The 24,307-nt window shown below is 37.9% G+C and overlaps 1 protein-coding gene across 1 annotated transcript in view; it reads left to right on the top strand.

The window, feature by feature from the left end:
• LOC115216645 (diisopropyl-fluorophosphatase) overlaps positions 1 to 23,825 on the top strand; it is a 34,564-nt gene extending 10,739 nt beyond the window's left edge. The window contains exons 2-5 of the mRNA XM_029786134.2: positions 13,223 to 13,363; positions 18,446 to 18,577; positions 20,172 to 20,385; positions 22,349 to 23,825. Of these exons, the coding sequence (XP_029641994.1) occupies positions 13,223 to 13,363; positions 18,446 to 18,577; positions 20,172 to 20,385; positions 22,349 to 22,620 (759 nt within the window). The 3' untranslated portion in view covers positions 22,621 to 23,825. The remainder of the gene's footprint in view (positions 1 to 13,222; positions 13,364 to 18,445; positions 18,578 to 20,171; positions 20,386 to 22,348) is intronic.
• Positions 23,826 to 24,307: the final 482 nt, after the last annotated feature.

The raw sequence follows: 24,307 nt of genomic DNA, 5'->3' as shown, positions 1-24,307 counted from the left end.
TAATTCAAAACCCATGAAAACAAGACATTTGTACTAAGAGCCAGAGCTGGTTTCAGCCAGGTTGTTATCAAAATGGTTATGAATTGTTTCTCTATTACATACTTTAACCCTTTTGTTACCATATTTCTGTTGAGGTGCTTTGTGTTTCTTTTAATTAATTTTAAATATAACAAAGAATTTAGTAAAATAACTTAGTTATCATTCAGCTAGTGTCAGGAACATAAATTGTAACTAAGGTCTGGTGGAAGATTTTAATTCAAAACTTATGAAAGCAAGATATTTGTACTACAGAGCCAGAGCTGGTTTCAGCGTTGTTGGTAATGAAAGGGTTATCTCAAGTATTCAGATTAACTCTAATGTTCATCTGTCAAACATGATTCTTATTTATTCACATTGCTTCCAGTTGATCATGCCTTATCTCACATGTTTTTACTCTCATGAATGTATATCATTTCATGCCCCTCCAGTTATAAGCTTCCAAACGCACCCATGTGTTAATATTGTTTTCTTTTAGAACTTAGATGAAATTAAAAATACAATGCTGTGGAGTACTTAGTTCTATATATTGCAATATGTCCATTCTAGCATGATAATCATCTTGATCACCTTGACTGACCAGTCTGTCGGGCATCCATTTGACACCACTCCTCTCTGGATATCGCCTTTCTCATCCACGTGATCCCAATCACCCTCCTGAAATCATAACTCCACCGTCGTGGAGGCCTTCTGAGTGGTCATTTCTGCTCGCGTGGGCACCACTCATCAACTGTGTGGGTCCACCGACCATCGGTGAGCCAGGCGACGTGTAGCCCATCCAAACCTACTGCGCGCATACTCCATGACGACATCCTTCTGACCGCATGTCTGACCACATGAACTTCATTTTCATGCAGTTCATCTTGAGACCTACTGCAGAGCTTTTCATGTCGAGCTCGATGAAAAACAGAAAGGTGCCAGGGAAAGATAGTATAACATCAGAGGTCGTTAAAGTCAGGCAGAGAGCAGCACTGGAAAATCCTCGCTGAGCGATTCTCACACTATCTGGATGAGGGAAGAATTCCCTTGCAGTGAAAAGAGTCAAATACCATCCTGCTACATAAGAAGGGTGATAAAGAAGATCTAGGGAAGTATTGGCCCATATGCCTGCTGTCTCATGTGTACAAGCTGTTCACAAAGATAATTCTGAACAGGTTGTCACGTCATCTCGACGAACAACAACCAAGGGAGCAAGCCAGCTTCCAGAAGAACTACAGCACGATGGACCATATATTTACTCTAACACAACTGCTTGAACGAGCGAATGAGTACAAGCTGCCTCTTTGTGTTGCATTTGTAGACTGAGAAACCCTTCGACAACATTGAAACCAATGCAGTGCTGAACTCGCTGCAGAGGCAAGGAGTTGAGGTGCAATATGTGCAACTGCTCAAGGGGGCAGATTCCGGATGCACCACCGCATGACAATTAGAGTGTCACATACTGAATTTGAGTATGACAGCAAGACCTTGGGTGTGAGGTCTTCACGGATGTATATAGCAACTCCACCATGGCTCCTTTCCCTTCTGTCTGTTCGCAGTATGGTATGTTTTGGTACATGTACTTCTGCATCCTCTATATCAGGACTCAGATGAGTTTCCACAAGTGCTATGCATAGGGCTTGATTGCATGCAGCAAGGTCTCTCAGGAAAAAAATTTTGCTTTTGTTGCAACAGGCCCTCAGTATTTAGTTAAAATATTGGCTTTATGACTGCGCAGGCATTAGGGGAGGCCATCCCGTATCCATTGATTGTTGTGGTCTTGCACAGTAGTGGGCAAGGTTCCTTTTTTGCACTTGATGCAGCCAGATCAGCTGCTTCACAATCTTTTGCACCATGCACAAACAAGACACTTGCTCAACTACTGCCTTGTGCATATATTTATGTGTGTATATATATATATATATATGTATGTCTATAAATATATCATCATCATCATCGTTTAACATCTGCTTTCCATGCTAGCATGGGTTGGACGATTTGACTGAGGACTGGCAAACCAGATGGCTGCACCAGGCTCCATTCTTGATCTGGCAGAGTTTCTACAGCTGGATGCCCTTCCTAACACCAACCACTCTGAGAGTGTAGTGGAGGCTCTTACGTGCCACCGGCACGAGGGCCAGTCAGGCAGTACTGGCAACGACCACGCTCAAATGGTGTTTTTTACATGCCACCTACAAAGGAGCCAGTCCAGCAGCACTTGCAATGACCTCACTCGAATGTTTATTCACATGCCACCGGCACAAGTGCCAGTAAAGCTATGCTACAAATTAGCATTTAGTGTGGCTATGTACCATCAATAGCAACTTCATTCCTGGTTGACTTGAAAAAATGAATTTTTTAAATTTTAATCTTTTCCATGAGAGAGAGACGGAGGAAGGGAGGGAGAGAAGAGAAGGTAAAGAGAAAATACAAACATTTTAACGTAACAAAGAAACGGAGAAGATCAACCAGTAAGTGGTGAGCTTAACATAGCAAGTAACTCTTTGTTGTGGTTATAGCTTTAAGAAATCTCAATTTATGCATGTCAGACTGCATGCATGAGCACACACACACAAAATAAATAAAAAATTGAGTACAAACTTAAGCTAATTCATTGTCTTCAGTAGTAGCTAATGGAGCCACCTCCAGTGTCATGCAAATAGTGAGTGGGGTTCTGCAAGGCACTGTTTTGGGACCACTATTGTTTATAATGGTCCTCCCAGCTATGCCCTCAGCCATACAGAGAGCCACGATCACAAGGTATGCAGATGACACAAAAGTTTCACGGGTAATTCAAAACATTGGAGACGTTATGAGTTATATGAAACATACAAGTGGGCTAAGAAGACCAGGACAGACACTGTGCTGCTAAGCATTTTGCCTAGTGTGCTAACAATTCTGCCAGCTCACTACCTTTATAATAATAATAATAATAATAATAACAATAAGGATTTCAAATTTTTGCCACAGGGGCAGCTTGGGGAAGGGGATTAAGTTGATTACATCGACCCCGGTGCATAACTGGTACTTATTTTAACGACCCCAAAAGGATGAAAGGCAAAGTTGACCTTGGCGGAAATTGAACTCAGAAGGTAGCGATGGGTGAAATGCTGTTGAGCATTAGCACGCCGCCTTAATAATAATAATTTCTCTAAAAGAAATGGAGAAACTTTCAAAATGCAATGACCTGCAAATAGAGGTAACCTGGATGTGGAGTCTAAAAGCAGAAACAATTCCTATCATAGTGGGCACCTTAAGTATACTCTTTTACTTGTTTCAGTCATTTGACTGCGGCCATGCTGGAGCATCGTCCTTTAGTTGAGCAAATCAACCCCAGGACTTATTTTTGGAAGCCTAGTACTTATTCTATCATACTCTTTTGCCGAACCACTAAGTTACGGGGATGTAAACACACCAGCATTGGTTGTCAAGCGATGTTGGGGGGACAAACACAGACACACAAACATATGCACACACATACATATATATATATATATATATAATATATACATACATATATACGACAGGCTTCTTTCAGTTTCCATCTACCAAATCCACTCACAAGGCTTTGGTCAGTCCGAGGCTATAGTAGAAGACACTTGCCCAAGGTGCCAAGCAGTGGGATTGAACCCAGAACCATGTGGTTGGTAAGCAAGCTACTTACCACACAGCCACTCCTGCCTCTGATGATAAAAAAATATTCAAATACATAACAAAAACACCAGGACTTACGAATATATATAACATACAGAAAATAGCACTACTAGGCACCACACGCATCCTACATAAAACACTTTCAATACAGTAAAAATAAGAGCACCACAACAAACCACAGCACATACCCAAGGCACACAGAGCTGCGCATGTTAGTGCCATGAAAGCACGTGATAAAATTAAGACTACTGAGTGATAATAATAATAATAATAATAATAAAAAACATTAAACTATTGATTAAATATAGCTACAGAAATATTTGTCATCTCTTTTTTTTTTTCTTGCCTTGTTTATAGTATTGATTTAACTATTTAGTTACTTAGTATATAAAATATCTGCAAAAGTAAAAACAGGTTTTCGCATGTTTCAGCCAGTTATTTAAAGATTTGTGTTTTGTGTATGGTTGTGTTTTGTGTTCAAGTGGTAGTCTTCTATGGTGTCGGTTGATATCTGAGTGTTCTGTGTCGAACTTGATCTTTTTATATTTCTAAAAATTTGCTAAGAAATTTTAAGTTTTTTTGTTTTTTTTACCTTTTCTTTTACTTGCTTCACTCATTGAACTTACAGCCAAGCTGGAGAACCACCTTGAAGCATTTTAAGTCAACCCAATGCTATTTTTAAAGTCTGGTACTTATTCTGTCAATCTCTTTTGCCAGACCAGTGTTACAGTGACATAAACAAAGCAACACCAGTTACAAAGCAGTGGTAGAGGGAACAAACACATACATACTTGTGCGCATGCACACACATAACCATACACATACTTGGTGGGCTTCTATATAGTTTCCAGCTATCAAAATCACCCATAAGGCATTGGTCAGCCCAAAAAGACACTTGCCCAAGGTGTCACACATTGGGACTGAACCTAAAACCCTGTGGTTACAAAGTGAACTTCTTAACCACACAATCTTGCCTGCACATGTTCTTTTTAATTGTTTAATGCTGAGTTCCATTTTGATTATGCATTGGTCAGTGCCATTGAGTCGAAGTTGGTAAAAATGCAGTCACCAACAAATGTTGTCATCATCACCATCACCATTTAATGTCCATCTTGCATCCTGGCATTGGTTGGACAACTTGTCAGAAGCTGGTAAGCCAGAGGACTGCGCCATGCTCCACTGTTTTGGCATGCTTTTTATGGCTGGATGTCCTTCCTAATGCCAACCACTTTAAACTGGACTGGATGCTTTTTATATAGCATCTACATCAGCTAGGTCTGCTTTGGTGGGCATCTTATGGCTGGATGCCCTTCCTAATGCCAACCACTTTAAACTGGACTGGATGCTTTTTATATAGCATCTACATCAGCTAGGTCTGCTTTGGTGGGCATCTTATGGCTGGATGTCCTTCCTAATGCCAACCACTTTAAACTGGACTGGATGCTTTTTATATAGCACCTACATCAGCTAGGTCTGCTTTGGTGGGCATCTTATGGCTGGATGCCCTTCCTAATGCCAACCACTTTAAACTGGACTGGATGCTTTTTATGTAGCACTTACATTGGCTAGGTCTGCTTTGTCGAGCAGTTTATGGCTGGATGCCCTTCCTAATGCCAACCACTTTACAGAGTAGACCAGCTGCATTTTACAGTAATGTGTTATTAAAATTGCTCATTTCACAGATACTGCTATGACTGTTTCCTGCACTGAAAATTATCGACTCCTACTTAAGGACTTCTGAGATGGTGGAGCTGATAGGAGTAGCTCTCTTTCTTATGAGCAAGATGTTATCTATCTTCCTTTCTTTTTCTCTTATTTGTTTTAGTTATTGGACTGAGGCCATGCTGGGGCACTGCCTTGAAGGGTTTGGCAGAACAAATCAACTCCAGCACTTACTTTTTTTTTTGAAGTCTGGTATTTATTATATCAATCTCTCTCACTGAACTGCTAAGTTACAGGGACCAACATCAACTGTCAAATGGTGGGGAAGAGACAAACACAATGTCTCACACACACACACACACATACATGTTTATGACAGGTTTCCATCTACCAGATTCACTCACAAGGTATTGGTCAGCCCAGGATGTAGTAAAAGACACTTGCCCAAAGTGCCGCACTGTGGGATTGAACTCAAAGCTACATGGTTGCAAAGCAAGCTTCTTAACAACACAACCATATTCACACCTGTTAGTAAATTTGGGTTTTTTTATTTAACCCCTGTTCTATAAATACAATGTTTCTTTATTAAATTTTGTAGGGATAAACTCTTCAATCTTTTATAATATAATTTTATATTTCATTTCATATAATTTTTCATATTTCATTCACTTAAATTTTATACAAAAAGAAACAATGTTAGAATTTTGAAAAGAAGGTTTATATCTAACTGAGTTTGTTTTTAAAATATCCATTTATTATTAACGAGCTTAAAAGCCACCTGATAGGATGACTTTTGAACTAGCTCCTGTGGAGGGCTCTTCATTAGGCCTTGGGCCCAACAATGACACTTCATGTATTGAGTACATATTAAATTTTATTAAACTTGACCAATATTTTTCAAGCATTGAACAATTTTCGTCAAAACAATGATATAATTTGTCAACTTGGAACTTATTGTAAAGCTGCATGATAAACAACAATACCACCATCATCGTCACCATATCTGCCATACACACACCATTCAGACTTCTAATGCCACCACCATCAATACCTTTTACTTTGCTGCTTTCCCCTCCACCACCATCACCAATGTCTTTCACATCACTTGCTCTCTGACCACCTCAGCTACCACCACACCATCATCACTGCCGCCTCCGCCTCTACAGTTCATACTATTACTATCACCCCATTACCATCGGTCATTATGTTAGTTCAGTGTCCAGTCCCTCTTTCTCTCACATACCCACTCTTTCTCTCTCTCTCTTATTATTACTCCCACTGTCACCATCAACAATACTAGTTTTAATAAAAACATCATCAACTCTCCCTAAATTTTGTATCTATGCTCTCACCCCAGTATGAGCAATAGTAGAAGTGTCAATGAATAGTGAAAGAGGGGACCGAAGTGTGACACACTGACACACAGAAATTAGTTTTTGCATTTATTATATTAGATTAGCTATTAAGGCAGCGAGCTGGTAGAATCATTAGCATGTCCGGCAAAATGCTTAGTGGCATTGCATCTGTCTTTACTTTCTGAGTTCAAGTTCTGCTGAGTTCAACTTTGCTGTTTGTTCTTTCAGGATCAATGAATAAAGTACCAGTTACACACTGGGATCAATGTCTCTGACTGACCCCTCCCCACAAATTTCAAGCCTTGTGCCTTTAGTAGCAAAGTAGCTATTAGCAACAGAAGCATTCTTTGTAATGAATGTTAATTAGAACGTCCAACTTAACACGGATATGTTGTTAAGAACAGCATAGACTGCAGTAATCTTCGTGAGATATCCTCTTGTATAGACATTAGGTCCTATAAATAACATAAATCATATCTATACTTTTTATAACACCTAATATCTATCAGTATTCAAAATGACACATTCAAGTTAAGAAAGATGTGCTAATTAATATTCAGTCATTTATTAAATTGATTTAAGTATTCAGTTCTTTAGTTTTAACTTTGATATCCTTTAGTGCTGTACTTCTAAACCAGGGTCCAAATAAGATTTTGTTGTTAAAATTTATAAGCAATAAATTGCTTGTACTTACTTCTACAAAACATAAAATATTTTATAGTGTTTTTTTTATGCAATTCTTAATAATGTTTAATCATAAAAATACCACAGGATTTTTTTTATATAATAAGGCGCAGGAGTGGCTGTGTGGTAAGTAGCTTGCTTACCAACCACATGGTTCCGGGTTCAGTCCCACTGCGTGGCACCTTGGGCAAGTGTCTTCTACTATAGCCTCGGGTCGACCAAAAGCCTTGTGAGTGGATTTGGTAGACGGAAACTGGAAGAAGCCCGTTATATATATGTGTGTATATGTTTGTGTGTCTGTGCTTGTCCCCCTAACATCACTTGATAACCAATGGTGGTGTGTTTACGGCCCTGTAACTCAGCGGTTCAGCAAAAGAGTATGATAGAATAAGTCCTGGGGTCGATTTGCTCGACTAAAGGGGTGCTCCAGCATGGCAGCAGTCAAATGACTGAAACAAGTAAAAAAGTAAAGGGGGTGCTGAAAAGTTCCTGGCTTTGGGTAAAAGAAAATACAGGAGGAGCAGTTAATTATGATTTTATTCAACATATTCCCCTCTCAGATTCACATATTTATTACAGCAGTCCTTCAGTTTTTCTAAGCCCTATAAAAGAACTTGGAAAGTTAGGCCTCCAACCAGGCCTTTCATGATACCGTTAAAGCCAGGAACTTTTCAGCACCCCATTGTACATCGAATGACTATGGGGATCTAGTAGAGTGAAATAGGAATCAAAGGGCTCCATAGACAAAAAACAGTTGAGAACCACTGTTTTAGGGTGCTAAACAAAAAATGTTACAGATTTTCTTTTATAATGTTTTTGCCACCTGACTAGCTCCTGTGCCCGTGACATGTAAAAAGCACCATTCAAGCATGGTTGATGCCAGTGCTGACTGACTGGCTCCTGTGCTGGTGATACATAAAAAGTACCATTCAAGCATGGTTAATGTCAGTGCCACCTGACTGGCTCCCATGCAGATGGTATGTAAAAAGCATCATTTGAGCAAGATCAATGCCAGTGCTGCTTGACTGGCTCCCATACTGGTGGCACATAAAAACCACCACTTGAGCATGGTCGATGCCAGTCCCACCTGACTGGCTCCTGTGCCAGTGGCATGTAAAAAGCATCATTCGAGTGTGGTTGTTGCCAGTCCTGCTTGACTGGCTCCCATGCCGGTGACATGTAAAAAGCACCATTCAAGCGTGGTCGATGCCAGTACTGCCAGTGGCACGTAAAAAGCACCCACTACACTCTCAGTGGTTGGTGTTAGGAAGAGCATCCAGCTGTAGAAACCTTTCCAGATCAGATTGGAGCCTGGTGCAGCCCCCTGGCTTGCCAGTCTTCAGTCAAACCATCCAACCCATGCCAACATGGAAAGCAGATGTTAAACGATGATAATGATAGTTTATTTCTTTTGCATTCTTATATTTTCATAGACTTTTGATTAAAACAGTTCTTGTTGTTTGCTTGCTTGAAGTTGGTTGTGTGGTTAGATGCAGGCATGGGTGTGTGGTTAAGAAACTTACTTTGCAGCCAAGTGGAACAGGGTTCAGTCCCACTGTATGGGAACATTGCAAGTGAATTTGCTAGACAAAAACTGTGTGGAAGCCCACCTTATATGTGTGTGTGTGTGTGTGTACACATACTCCACTTTGCAACTGGTGTTGGTTTGTTTATGTCCCCATAACTTGTTGCTCAGCAAAATAGTCCGACAGAATAAATACCAGGCTTAAAAATAAGTACAGAGGTCAATCTGTTTGGCTTAAAAAGAAAACCTTTAGGATAGTGCCCCAGCATGGCCACAGTCCAATAAATGAAACAAGTAAGAAAAATGCCTCAGAGACACAGTTATGTTCTTTAAAGTCAAACTTCAACAGGTCTGAATGGCACAAAATATCCTGATGACTTCCATTAACCGTCCATGTTGTGTGCTTTCAATCGATGTCAGAAATATTTGATTAATTTGAAACACAGGAGTTCAAGTCCAAGAGGGAGTCGATGTCGATGGTACCATAAATTGATAAATCAATGTCTGCGTCAATACTGAATCAGTCACTTCTTGTTTTCATGTATTGTGTTTGAGAAGTTTTGATGAGGTTATCAATATCTGGTGTGTTATTTCTTTTGTATTTCTTTTTTAATTTGCCTTGATGGATGTATTTTTAGCCACACCTGTAATTATTTACTTAGATGCATCTGCTGCTAACTGTGCAATTATTGAATTCTGAAAACCTGTACCAGATGTTATCTGAACAGGTGACTTTGATAAGTATATTGCCAGTTGCCAGGGTTTCTGAATGACATCAAAGCTGTTGGTAGATAGACTTTTTTATGACATTCAACGGCTGCTATTTATTGTTCATGGTATTGCACAATACTGTTTAGACTGCAATAGTTAAACTAAAGAACTAAATGGGGAAAACAAAAGCATATATAACTAAGCTCAGCTTGGTGGGGGACAATTACTAATAATGTGTCAGGAGTTTTGAAGTAAGCAGAGAATGGTAACAAGACCAAACAGAGAGTTTGATAGAATAATCAGTCTGAAGTCTTGTGGCACTTCACTGTACAAAAGTGAGCTTGAGATTCAGGAGAGATCACTGGACATTATCACCCTGGACAAAGTATCTAAAGAGTGCATCAACTTAGATGTGGCTATGCTTGCTGATATGAATGTAGCAGTTAAAGGACGGGGGAAAAAATAAGGAAATACCAGGACTTAGCGAGGTAACTGCGAAGACTGTGGAGGGTTTCTGCAAAAGCACTCCTAGTAGTTATGGGTACCTTAGGTACTGTTACCAACAAGCTCGATAGTTTTCTTTACTGGGATCAGCATAATTATAAGAGTTGCATTAACCCTTTAGCATATAGATCTTTCTATCAAATGTAGAGCTTATTTACTTTTTCTCTTTTACTTGTTTCAGTCATTTGACTGTGGCCATGCTGGAGCACTGCCTTTAGTTGAGCAAAGCAACCCCAGGGCTTATTTTTTGGAAGCCTAGTACTTATTCTATCGGTCCCTTTTGCCGAACCACTAAGTTATGGGGACATAAACACACCAGCATCGGTTGTCAAGCAATGTTGGGAGACAAACACAAACACACAAACATACACACACACACATATATATATATATATATATATACATACATACATACATACATATATACGACAGCCTTCTTTCAGTTTCTGTCTACCAAATCCACTTGGTCAACCCGAGGCTATAGTAGAAGACACTTGCTCAAAGTGCCACACTCAGTGGGAATGAACCCAGAACCATGTGGTTGGTAAGCAAGCTACTTACCACGCAGCCACTCCTGCACCTAAACACTGTCATTGTTTTGAATTAATTATACAGTCTATGTGAACCGGAGATCAATGGTTATGGTGGAATCCCTGCTGGATGTCACTTTGATAACCTCTTTTTCACCAACATGAGACTTGGGTTGAAAGTTCAATAACATTATCACAGTAGCTGTGAGAGATCAGATCCGGCTGGTTTGAGCATAAAACAAATAAAATATTTAGGCTGGATATGACTAGCTTAAATGCTAAAGAATTAATATGGATATCTACTCAATTAGGCATAGGAGTGGCTGTGTGGTATGTAGCTTGCTTACGAACCACATGGTTCCAGGTTCAGTCCCACTGCGTGGCACCTTGGGCAAGTGTCTTCCACTGTAGCCTCAGGCCGACCAAAACCTTGTGAGTGAATTTGGTAGACGGAAACTGAAAGAAGCCTGTTGTATATATGTATATATATATATATATATGTATGTGTGTGTATATGTTTGTGTATCTGTGTTTGTCACCCCAACATCGCTTGACAACCGATGCTGGTGTGTTTACACCCCCATAACCTAGCGGTTCGGCAAAAGAGACCAATAGAATAAGTACTAGGCTAACAAAGAATAAGTCCTGGGGTCGATTTGCTTGACTAAGGGTGGTGCTCCAGCATAGTCACAGTCAAATGACTGAAACAATAGAATAAGTACTAGGCTTACAAAGAATAAGTCCTGGGGTCAATTTACTCAACTAAAGGTGGTGCTCCAGCATGGCCGCAGTGAAATGACTGAAACAAATAAAAGAGTAAAGAGAGTGTTAGGAATAGCAAGGATTGTTTGAAATTCCTCATTATCTAAGGAAAGTAACTGCGTCTCAGTATCAGGGACATTGATTCCTCTCACAGTACATTTGTACATACTTTTCCAGTAATAATGGTTCCTAATTTAGGTACAAGGTCAGGGTATTAATTGGTACCATCAATTCCAGTACTTTATCAGAACTTTATTGTATTGACCCGAGAGGATTTGCGCTAGACAATGCAGTACTTGCAGGCTTTTACTATTTATGAGAACAAGCTGTCCTTTCCCATGGTACGCATGTGAAACTAGGTGGAGAAAGCAGAATATATTAGTCTTTTGTATAAAGTATTATGTTAGTAACACTAGCTTAATTAATTATTAAGGGTTTTCAAAAGATGAAAAGGTATGCATTAAGGATTGTCTGTTCAATACAGAATGTTAAGTGGCACACATGGAAGTGTGAATGTGATTGAATTTTTAAAAATGTGATCATGTAGTTATAGGCATGGCTGTGTGGTTCAGAAGCTCACTTTGCAACCATGTGGTCTCAGGTTCAGCCCCATTGCCCAGCACTTTGGGTACGTGTCTTTGACTGTAGCCCTGGTCCAACCAATGCCTTGCAAGTGAATGTTGTAGGTAAAAAGTGTATGGAAGTTCCTCATATATATATAACCCATGCTAGCATGGAAAACGGACGTTAAATGATGATGATGATATATATATATATATACACACACACACATATATATATGTTTATACACACACACACACATATACACTACCGTCAGAAACTAATTAGCACCCTTGATTTGCTCTTCACTCAAGGTATGTGCTGTCACCTAGTGGCCATATCTCGAACTATTGCTTTGTTGCGAGTTCACTGTTGCGCAGAACGATGACGTAACTTTGTTTACAGAGCAATTTGAGAGTCTACAGCCTTATGATGTTGACATAGCAGTGCAACAACAACTTGGAGTGCGGATGCAGACAAATCTTCCTTTGTTTAATAGATATAGGTAGCGCCTCGCAAGGACCGAAATCACACCATACTAAGTTTTCTCATCGCGTAAGACGTTTTGAACAGCTCATAGGTTAATTGATTTAACCTATTTAATGTAGAAATTTGAGAAGTGCTAATTAATTTCTGACGCAAGTGTATATATATTTACCTACATATATGTACATATATATATATATAATCGTTGGCGATTTTTTTTTCCTCTGTCTTCCCTTCTTTGGATCTTTCCTTTTCCTATGTTTCTGAAGAAGAGCTCTGCTCGAAACGTTAAACCCTCCTTCTTTCCTGAGCGTCCAATTATACTATACTTGTTCCACATCCTCGCATTGTTGTGTTTTCTCTTTGTGTTTTCATGTTCGGATTAACTTTATATATATGTATGTACATATATGTGTGTGTGTGTGTCTACCTGTCTGTTTGTCACTGTTTCTCACTGCTCCCCTACCACTTGACAGCCAGTGTTGGTTTGTTTACATCCTCATAACTTAGCCATTTGGCAAAAAAAAAAGACTAATAAAATAAGTACCAGATTTATAAAAGCTATGAGTACTGGGGTTGATTTGTTCGACTAAAACCTTTCAGTGTGATGCCCCAGCATGGCCACAGTCCAACGACTGAAACAAGTAAAAGACAAACGATATCCTGAAGGTATCAATTGCTATACATAAGAGATAGACTTCCTCGGGCATCGAGAGGCAAATAAATGATGTGTCCTGGTTCTGTTTCTAATCATATGCCATTTATTTTGACAGAATGCCATTCTCTGTGAACCTGAAATCGATGGTTATGGTGGAATCCCTGCAGGGTGTCAGTTTGATCGCCTTGATAACCTCTTTGTGGCTGACATGAGACTTGGTTTGCTTCAAGTGAAACTCGATGGAACATATAAACAGGTAAACTCAATGATTTCCCTTCATTTTAACAAGCTTTGATCACTTTTCTAGGCTCCCAAGTAGTAAAGATCATTCATGCTATCAATCACATTTTTTTGTCTTGCTTGTCTTACTATTCATGATGGCATTCCGCCGGTTAGGGATGAGAACTAATTTCAAACGCAAAATACTATATGCTTTTTCCAGTGACAAACCGTCGCTGGTCTCAAAAAAGTGGAAACAAGCAATAATAAATCTCTTAGCGAGATGTAAAACAATAGCAGCACGACATCATGAAGTATATTTGCCACCTAAATGTGGAGAGATTTATTATTGATTTTTCAATTATTTAAATGAAAAAATTCTCCTAGAAAGATAAAAGGAACGTTAACCCTTTAGCATTTAAGCAGGCCAAATCCAGCCCAAATATTCTACCTGCTTTACCGTAAATCCTCGAGTATAATCCGCATTTTTTTCCCAAAATTTAACGGTCAAAATCCCTTGTGCATGCTATATCATCATCATCATCATCATCATCATCATCATCATCGTTTAGCGTCCGTTTTCCATGCTAGCATGGGTTGGACGGTTCTACTGGGGTCTGTGAAGCCATGAGGTTAAAAATGAAAATTATTTTCTAAGCAATGTCCGAGTCTCTATTTGCTGTCCAGCAATGTTTATTCAGACGCATTTTGTGATGTCGGGCATGAAAATACCTTCCTCTAAGCCTGAAAGCAATGAAGTCATAAAAGAATCATCCATAACTTACAGTAAGTAACAGTTATTAAATGTTATTACTGTTATTTCTTTATTTTCTGCAAACAAAAAGCACAAAAAAGCTACACGTTTGCATTATGTTATATGTACAATAATAATAAAGGACATTAACCGTATACATTTTTACAAACCAAGGACGTTATATATACCTCCTTGGCTCAAGTTAGAGAAGGGGTGCATATTATACACAAGGTTTAGGTTTTTCAGAGGTACAGCTCCCTAAAAATCCCTGCATATTATACTCAAGGGCGGACTATACTCGAGGATTTATAGTATGTTAAACCTAGTCAGATCTGGATTCTCAAACCGACTCTAAAATGTTATATTGAAAATAAACAATCTTGAAGTTACAACATAATGCATGATTAATTGGAAACAATATGAATAAATATTACATTTGCTTGAATAATCCGAATGCTAAATGGTTAAACTTCCATCTATCTATCAGCAATTTGCAACAATGAATGCATAACAACAAACCTGTGGCAGTCCTGTGCCACAGGACTTTATGAGTAAAGTACATTGATTATCTATTGTTAAGTTCATGAAGACTTATTTTGCAGTGCAGCTGATAATGTTAGCTTGAGATGCATATAGCAGGTGGTGACAATCATGCTGTTTCCAATGATATAAATCATGTGTAACAGCCACGGTTGTGACAATTGCTTATTTTTGAAAGTATATGCTTAGCTTTGTTCGATTTAAAAAAAAATTTTGTTGTCATATGTTTTTAAAGGTATTTGAGCCGATTCTTAGCAGGAAGCTTTATATTACTTATGAATTGGGTCAGGTGTTTTAAATGTTGATAAAAGAATGTGCTGAGGTGTCATTTGTGTGAGATTATATTTAGTTCAAAAAAGGAGACACATTAGGTTGTTATTATTACAGACAAGGAAAAACAAATATTAGACAACTGTTCCTTGGCTTTCATCCCATTGTAATTGGAAGAGCTGATTAGAGGCTTTTTATCAAGATATTGTGGGCGGAGCTTGTTAGGTGGCAGTCATAACTGAGGCAGTGATTAGGTGAAAGATTTAGCAAGAAGTGAGCTTGTTGCTATTTCAAATATCTCAAAGCAGCTAATATTCTTTTCTACTCTAGGCACAAGGCCCCAAATTTTTTGGGGGAGGGGGGCCAGTCGATTAGATCGACCCCAGTACGCAACTGTTACTTAATTTATCGACTCTGAAAAGATGAAAGGCAAAGCCGACCTCAGTGTTGTTTTGAACTCAGAACATAAAGACAGACAAAATACTACTAAGCATTTCTCGCCTGGCATGCTAACGTTTTTGTCAGCTCACCACCTTCAGTAGCAAGAATATTCTTTTCTACTGTAGACACAAGGCCCAAAATTTTGTAGGAAGGGCCCAGTTGATTAGATTGACCCCAGAACGTTTCTGCCAGTTCACTGCCTTCAAAGCAGCTAGTATTGACACAATAGTCAAGTGAACAACTCCTAATAAGGCATGTAGCCTAGTGGTTAAGGTGTTGCATTTAGAATTGTATGGTCACGGTTTCAGTTTCTGAATCGGGCAGTGTGTTATATTCATGAGCAAAACACTACATTTTACATTACTCCAGTTCACCTAGTCGTGAGTGAGTAAACCTGTGATGGACTGGTATTTCATCCAGGGGGAGTGTGAATGTGTGTGGCTTAGTGGTTCATGATCATAAGGTCGTGAGTTCAATACCCGATGTTGCATTGTATCCTTGAGCAAGGCACTTTATTTCACATTGCTCCCGTCCACTCAGCTGGTCAGAATGAGTATTTCAAAGGGCCAACCTTGTCACACTCTGTGTCATGCTGAATCACCCTAAGAACTACAGTTAAAGGTATACATGTCTGTGGAGTACTCGGCCACTTGCATGTTAATTTCACAAGCTTCCACACAGTTTCTGTTCTACTTCCCAAGGTGGTGTACAGTGGAACTGAACCAGAAACCACAGTTGCAAAGCAAGCTTCTTTACACGACCATGCCTAGGGTGTGGTATAAGCTTTATTTCTAATAGGTCAAACAACCAAATAAAGGCTTTGGGTGCTATCTACAGACTTTGAGATAGCAAGCTAGCTATAAGAAGTGCTTGTACGTCATCACATAGCTGGTATCAGATTAGAATTGGATTTTGAGCTCAATGCTATCTCAATCTTATACATACCAACTAGCTGGAGTTTACACCTGCTTCTAATCACACAGACTCCATGTTTAAAAATGATCTGAATTAAAACCTTCAACCAGTTTAATTCCTAAACACCTTCCAATTATTAGAAATATTGCATTTCTAAATCTCTCAGAGAGACTTATACAGTAACAGCATGATAAAGTGATGGTTTGTTGCCAACCTAATGTGGCAATCCCAGGAAAGGGAAGAATGCTACTGCTATTTAGCTCCAGGAAACATTGTTTCCAGTTGGCTATGTGACACAAGCGCTCTGTGTTCTTAAGTTTTCAAACAGGGGAGATAAGCACCTCCACTCAGCAAAGCCAGCATCCAGAGACTAGTTTCAGAGTCATTGCTCTTCATCAATCTGGTGTAGCTTGGCCTTTGCTAGTTGTCAATGCTTATTTGCCTTTGAAAACTTATAGAATTCCAAGTGAAATAAGTTCACTGATCTACAAAATTTAATGTAATGCATTTCTACAGAACGCTTGTGCCACATAGCCAACTGGAAACGGTGTTTCCTGGGACTAAATAGCAGTAGCATTCTTCCCTTTCCAGGGACTGCCACATTAGGTTGGCAACAAACCATCACCTTCCTATTAGTTTATATCCTAAATATCAGCTTAATAAAGATGTGGTTATTTCACTATATTCTTCATTATTTTCAAATTTAATTGAAACAAAAAAGCAGTGTATTTCAACAGGAATATGGTAATAAAAGAGTTAATTCTGTTCTAATCATTATCATCATTTAATGTCCGTTTTCCATGCTGGCATGAGTTGGACGGTTTGACAGGAGCCACACCAGGTTCCTTAGCCTTTTTTGATTTGGTTTTACAGTTGGATGTCTTCCTTAACGTCAACCACTTTACAGAGTGTAATGGGTGCTTTCCACGTGGCACCATCACCAGTGCTTTTTACATGACACTGGCATAAGTGTCCTTCATGAGCAAGAATTACCAAGGTGGTTTTAGGATATCAATTCTGTTGTGGTAGGCAAGTCATCTTGAATCCAGTGACATGCCATATACCTCGGTCTTTTGTCATCTTCATTATAAGGCTCAGCATTTTGAGATTGCCTTCAATACTTCATCTCATGTCTTCCTCTTTAACAACTTCCATCCACTTTAAGTCTTCATCACTTCTTTATGCAATCCTCCTCATCCATACGCATCATATGGCCAGCCCAGCACAGTCTTCTTTCTTGCTCACTGCATTTAATTCTTCCAATGCACGACCACTCTGTAACATATGTACACTGACATTACACATCCAGCAGAGCATACCAGCTTTGTTTCTCTCTAGTTTTTGCATGTCCTCTGCATTCAGGGCCCACATCGCAATTTCATGTTGCATTGCAGTTTTAACACATGCATCATACAATCTTCCTTTCACTAGAAGAGAGAGAGAGCTTTGGTTGCCAACAGATATTATTATTTATATTGTTGTTTTAATGACTATTATTGGCAATAAAGGATGATGGTTTATTGATTAAACATAATTTGCATCCCTGGGAGAATGTTGTCTGAAGAAATGTCACCTTTGTAAACTGCTTATTTTATACATTCTCATTCCTAAGGTATTCTATAGTGCTAAACTGCTAAGCTACAGGGACATAAACAAACAAACACAGGTTATAGAAACAGTAGAGGAGGACAAGCAAAAACACAAAGACAAGCATACACTCACATATGTACACACACACACTGATGTTATTTCCCAAGTCCCTGCCTGAGATTGAACTCAGAATCCAAGGGTTAGTAGCCCACGCTCTTATTCACTACGCTATATGCCCATAGGCAATTATAGAGTGAATTTTGGGCTTATAAACCTAATATTTTATCTTTTCTTAATACTGGTTCCCATATTACATTCATAACTGCATTAGATCTGTTTAGGAGGTTATTGTGTCAAAGTATATGTGCTGCCTCTTTTAATAACATCAGAAAACAAATACTTTAAGAATGAGAACAGCATACTCCTTTACTCAAATAAAGGGTTGGGTTCGAAATTCTGATGAAGGCTGGAGAATACACCAGCCAAAACGTTGTGGTAACAACAAACAAGGTGAGGACATATATCCGTCCAATGTAAAGAACGTACATAATTCTTCATCTCAAAAATATAGAATAGTGCTTATTTTATGTGTTACCATTCCATATTTAGGTTGCAACATGTGATTCGACTGGTCAGTGTATGCAAGGCTGCAATGACTGTGCTTTTGATTATCAAGGAAATCTTTGGATTACAGCTCCAGCAGGAGATATTGCCCCAGCACCATTCAGGCGATCAATGGAGGTAAGTGTCAGCCTCACTGATGTGAATATCTTTCTACAGAACATCTTAAACAGTTTTCCGTTATATATACCACTCAACCTGCTAGAAATAGCATTCAAATCTTCTTCAACAAGCTTAGGAAATGTTTCTCTATTATATATTTTAACCCTTTTGTTATCATATATCTGTTGAGATGCTCTGTATTTCTTTCAATTAATTTTAAATATAACAAAGAATTTAGTAAAATAACTTTGTTATCATTAACCCTTTCGTTACCAACCCGGCTGAAACCGGCTCTGGCTCTGTAGTACAAATATCGTGTTTTCATAAGTTTTGAATTAAAATCTTCCACCAAACCTTAGTCATAATTTATGTTCCTAACACTAGTTCAATGATAATTAAGTTATTTTACTAAATTCTTTGTTATATTTACAATAATTGGAAGAAATACAGAGCATCTCAAAATAAATACAGTAACGAAAGGGTTAAGCTAGTGCTAGGAACATAAATTGTGACTAAGGTTTGGTGGAAGATTTTAATTCAGAACTTATGGAAACAAGACATTTGTACTCAGAGCCAGAGCTGGTTTCAGCTGAGTTGGTAAGGAAAGGGTTAATATTTAAAATGAATGCTATGTAAACTTATGTAGTTCTAGACACACCATGTTTGAAAATCAGATGAGATAGTCACGACAGGAACACCTTAAATTGTCAATGTGCTCCATCATCACCAACTTGGGCTGAACAACAACCACAAGGTATCTGAAAGAACATACCAGTTATCAGCTGTATGTTTGAAGACTCTTCAACATTATCATCACCACTGCTACCATCATTTTGTGCCTGCTTTTTATGCTGGCCTAGGTTGGAGAGGTAATATCTGGGTCAGTTCTTATTTGGAGTTACTGCCTCTGTAAGCATGGCTGGTAGACCTTGTCATTCTTGCATATTATATTTATAGATCTATGACTAAGTGTATTCAAGCCATTACCATACCACTTTTCTCACAGACATTAGATTATTAAATGTGTCCCTCCTTTTCCAAGACAGTAGTGTGGCATTAGCTGTTATTTCTAGGAAGACAAACGACCTTGTTAAGGCTATATGCCTGGACAAGAATTTATCATCTCTGATATAGGTGAAAGTACCGTATTTTAACATGTATAAAGAACCCTTTTTTGTCAAAAATTAGGTTAAAGAAATATGGGAGTTTCTTATACGTGGATAGTATTATAATCTCTTACAAAACCTTTTTTCCAAATTTTAAGCCCCCAAAATTTGGGGATTCCTTATATGCGTTAATTAAAACATTCACAGATGTTGTGAATAGCCACTTGGCTGAATAGAAATATGGTATATGCAGTTGAGGCAATATTAAATTAAAATAGTCATATCTGTGCCATACTTAAGGTATATACACCATTGATAGGCCAGTTACTGTGGTGTTTGTCCTGAGATAACATCTATTGATGTACTTTGTTAAAAACAATATTGAAGGGAGACAAAAATGTCACAGCAGCAGCCAGCAAGAATACCAGATGCATTCCGGTATTTTAAGCAATACGTCAATACTCCAGTAACTTGTTATATATTCAATGTTTCCACCTATTTTGCAGGAACCATTTGGCAGTGTCTACTGCTACACAAATGGAGAAATGATTAAAATTGACACAGGTCTACAGTTTCCCAATGGAATTGCAGTCTTACATCTGAACGATGGGCAACCTCAAAAGTTGATTGTAGCAGAAACTCCGACAAAACGTCTCTGGAGTTATGACATTGAAGCTCCAGGAAAGGTTTCAAATAAGAAAGTCTGGGCCACTATACCAGGTAAGATTTTCATTCTTTATTTTTTTTATGGTTGTTTATTATTAGCATTATTGTTGTTATTTTAAAAAGGATGGACCGAACTCTTCACAAAGGTAAAGAGTCTAGGCGCAGGACTGGCTGTGTGGTAAGTAGCTTGCTTACCAACCACATGGTTCTGGGTTTAGTCCCACTGCGTGGCACCTTGGGCAAGTGTCTCTTACTATAGCCTCGGGCTGACCAAAGCCTTGTGAGTGGATTTGGTAGACGGAAACTGAAAGAAGCCTGTCGTATATATGTCTATATATATATATATATATATATATATATATATGTGTGTGTGTTTGTTCCCCCAACATCGCTTGACAACCAGTGCTGGTGTGTTTTTGTCTCCATAAATTAGCAGTTCGGCAAAAGAGACCCATAGAATAAGTCCTGGGGTCGATTTGCTTGACTAAAGGCAGTGCTCCAGCATGGCCAAGTCAAATGACTGAAACCAGTAAAAGAGAGTCATTCGATTGTAAGATATTTTATTAATTGAACGATCACTTTTTATTTTGAACTGGACAGACTTACTGTTGAAATATCGTTCAACCAATAAAATATCTTACAATCAAATCGTACTCTTCATCTTAACTATTATTGTTGTTATTATTATTATTATTAAGGTGCCGAGCTGGGGGTCGATGTAATCGATTAGTCCCCTCCCCAAAAATTTCAGGCCTTGTGCCTTTAGTAGAAAGGATTATTTTTATTATGTCAGCGAACTGGCAGAATTGGAGGCATGCCTGACAAAATGCTTTGTAGCATTTCATATCTTTTTGTTCTGAGTTCAAATTCCGCTGAGGATGACTTGTCTTTCTTTCTTCTGGGGTCAGTAAAATAAGTACCAGTCAAGCACTGGAGTTGATGTAATTGGCTGAACACAAAACCACAAGCAAGTTTCTTAATCACTCAGCTACTCGTCACTCTGTCATCAATAACGAATACAAAACATAACTTACTCATTTCTTTATGAATAAAAATATATCAGGAATGTGCAATTACAGTATTTTAAGGTGTATAAAGAACCCCCTAATATTTGTGGCTTAAAATTTAGAAAGGATTATAATGCTATCCATGTATAAGAAACTCCCATATTATTTTAACCAGATTTTTGTCAAAAAAGGGTTCATTATACATGCAAAGTATGCTGAATATGCTCCTTTGTCACTTCCATTAAAGCTTTGAAAAAATAACTGTTAAAATCAAACTGCACTCTTCAAAACTTGCACTAAATATAAGAACAAGGTGAAATTACTACCTGCTTTTATAGCAAGTTGATGTAGATAGTTTATCCCGTCACCTTCCAACTTTTGGTTCATGCAATTAAAAAAAAGACAACATATTTACAGGATTACCCAATATATATATATATGTATATATATATACATACATATACACATATATACATACATATATATACATATACATACACACAATGGGCTCCTTTTAGTTCCATGTATAAAATCCACTCACAATGTATTTATAGGTATAGGGTTATAGTAGAAAACACTCACCCAAGAAGCTGTGCCATAGGACTGAACCCAAGAATACAAACTCAGAAAGCTTACTCCTTAGCCACACTCAGATCCTTCTAGTATATATTTTTTCAACTTTTCCAGTACAGTGATCTTTTAAGTGTTATCAAAACCTATGCTTCCCACCCCATTAAATAGAGGGTTGGCCAAAAGTCACCTGACAGTAAATAAAAACCATTTAATTCCAAGATTTATTTATGAATGAATTGAATAAAAGCATCTAAATATGAAACATCATGAAAATTGTTCAAACTGGAGTCCTTCTTGAGCGACACCATTTTCCCAAATGAATGAATAAATTTGAATATTAAGTATTTATGGAATTTTGATTTACTGTCGGGTGACTTTTAGCTAACCCAGTAACTCTGAATCATCTTTCCTTACATCTTTTCTTTCTCTGCAAATAGGTGATCATGAGGGTGGTGCAGATGGCATGGACTTTGATAACGACAACAACCTACTTGTAGCCAACTGGGGCAGTGGTCACATAGAAGTCTTCAACTCAGAAGGTGGAAATCCAATACAAAGAATCAAATGTCCTTTTGTAAAACCAAGCAACATTCATTTCAAGCCACGTTCAAAAACTTTGTATGTCACAGAACATGAAAACCATGCTGTTTGGAAATTTGACTGGTATCGAAATGGTAAAATGCAATACTGTGAAATGAAGAGTTTCTAAAATAAATAAATAAATAAATAAATAAAATAAAAAATTATTCTTTCACATTCCTTATAAGAATTATTTACAAATTTCAAGACAACGATGCAGCTGAGAGTTTCATCTCAGATTTAACTGTGTCAATGTTGAGTTTTGTTATTCTATTCCCCCAACAACTTTTCTTTATACTGATACTTTAGATACATTTTTATGACGAACGTGTATATGAGCACAAGTGTGTGTGTGTGCGCCAAAAAAATTTTTAAATTTGTTAAAAAAATGAAATACAATAAATTGGCTAAATTCGAGATTTGCATTATTCAGCTAATACTACATAAAGATAGAAGTACAAGTCACATATGATTGGGCTTTTTTTTAAAAATAAATTTAGTGCCTATACCTGTTATTTAGTCCCAAGTGAGCCCAAACTGGGTAGATCTATGATCAAATACATTCTATCCCTTGATCACATTAATAATGTGTCTTTCCCTTTTTAAGATGGTATGGTGTAATTTGAAGATTTGTGATCTATTTTTAGCAGACCAAGTCACCATATGCAGGCTCCCCTCATTGGTTTGGTAACTATAACTTTGTTAGTTCTATAAGGTGGTGTTGCAAATGCACCCACTAGAATATTTGTGAAGCAGTGTAAATGCTTTGAACATCATGCTGAAAAACTGGGTTTGCACCCTGCGAGCAAATTTCATTCCCGTACTTAGGTTATATCTCTTTCTAACAATACCACATCTTTGAAATTAATTTCAAAATTAAATAATAATTACTGCCAGTTTATTTTTTGTCTTTTCTAATTAAAATAGTTTGACACTATTTCTAAATCCAGTGTTCATTAATTAATTGCTAATGTTTTCGTTTTAGAGAATCTAAAAAATTTTATCATTGGAAAAGACATTTATTAATTCCCAGACTCACAATTCCTAAAATTTAGAAATAAACATCCTATGAAGTATTAAATATAAAATACAATTGGAACGAACCCATCTCCCTAATATAACTTTACCTCTCCAATGTAATAAATAGTCACCAGATAAGTTGTTTAATCTAGAATAGAAGAATTAAAGGTAAAAATAACTATTTCTTCTACTAAGACGACAAAAAAGAGGGGAAAATCTGATTTAAAAAAATTTTTTTTATGTATTGAACTAAGGTACCTGACAATGTCTAGTTTGGTGCTTCCTGTTCCTACTTCCAAATTATTTCAGTGTTAGAAAAAAATAAATACCAGTAATATACTGAAGTTGAATTAATCAACTCTTTGCTTCCTCCTTTAAATAGAAATCATTGTATTTATTATTGCAGTAAAGAGTAGGAAGGCAAAACAGTAAATTGCTAGCCTTGTTTAGTTTGGGCTGATCTGGTCAGGTCCAGGTTTTGAATGAAAATATTTCTGGAAATGATTTTGCATCTGATACTCCTGGAGTTTGTAAAATTCAAATGAAAGAAATATGCCCTTCTGTATACTTAGGTTTGTCATGGGCCCCAGGACTCGTGAGGCTAGCGCTTAATCCAGTTTCGATGGCATGTAATTGAAATTGCAACATTCCCAGTGAATGAGATGAGATGCTGGTCAGTCACAGGGTAAACTTCCCAGCTATTGTTGGAATTCACTTACAGCTGAATGAAACTGGAGCAACATGAAATAAAATGTTTTGTTCAAGAACACAACACATGGCCCAGTCCAGGAATTGAA

Source organism: Octopus sinensis, linkage group LG10 (genome assembly GCF_006345805.1).
Source record: "Octopus sinensis linkage group LG10, ASM634580v1, whole genome shotgun sequence".
Classification (NCBI taxonomy): Eukaryota; Metazoa; Mollusca; class Cephalopoda; order Octopoda; family Octopodidae; genus Octopus; species Octopus sinensis.
Note: the sequence above shows the minus strand (reverse complement) of the source record. Positions and strands in the feature narration are given on the sequence as shown.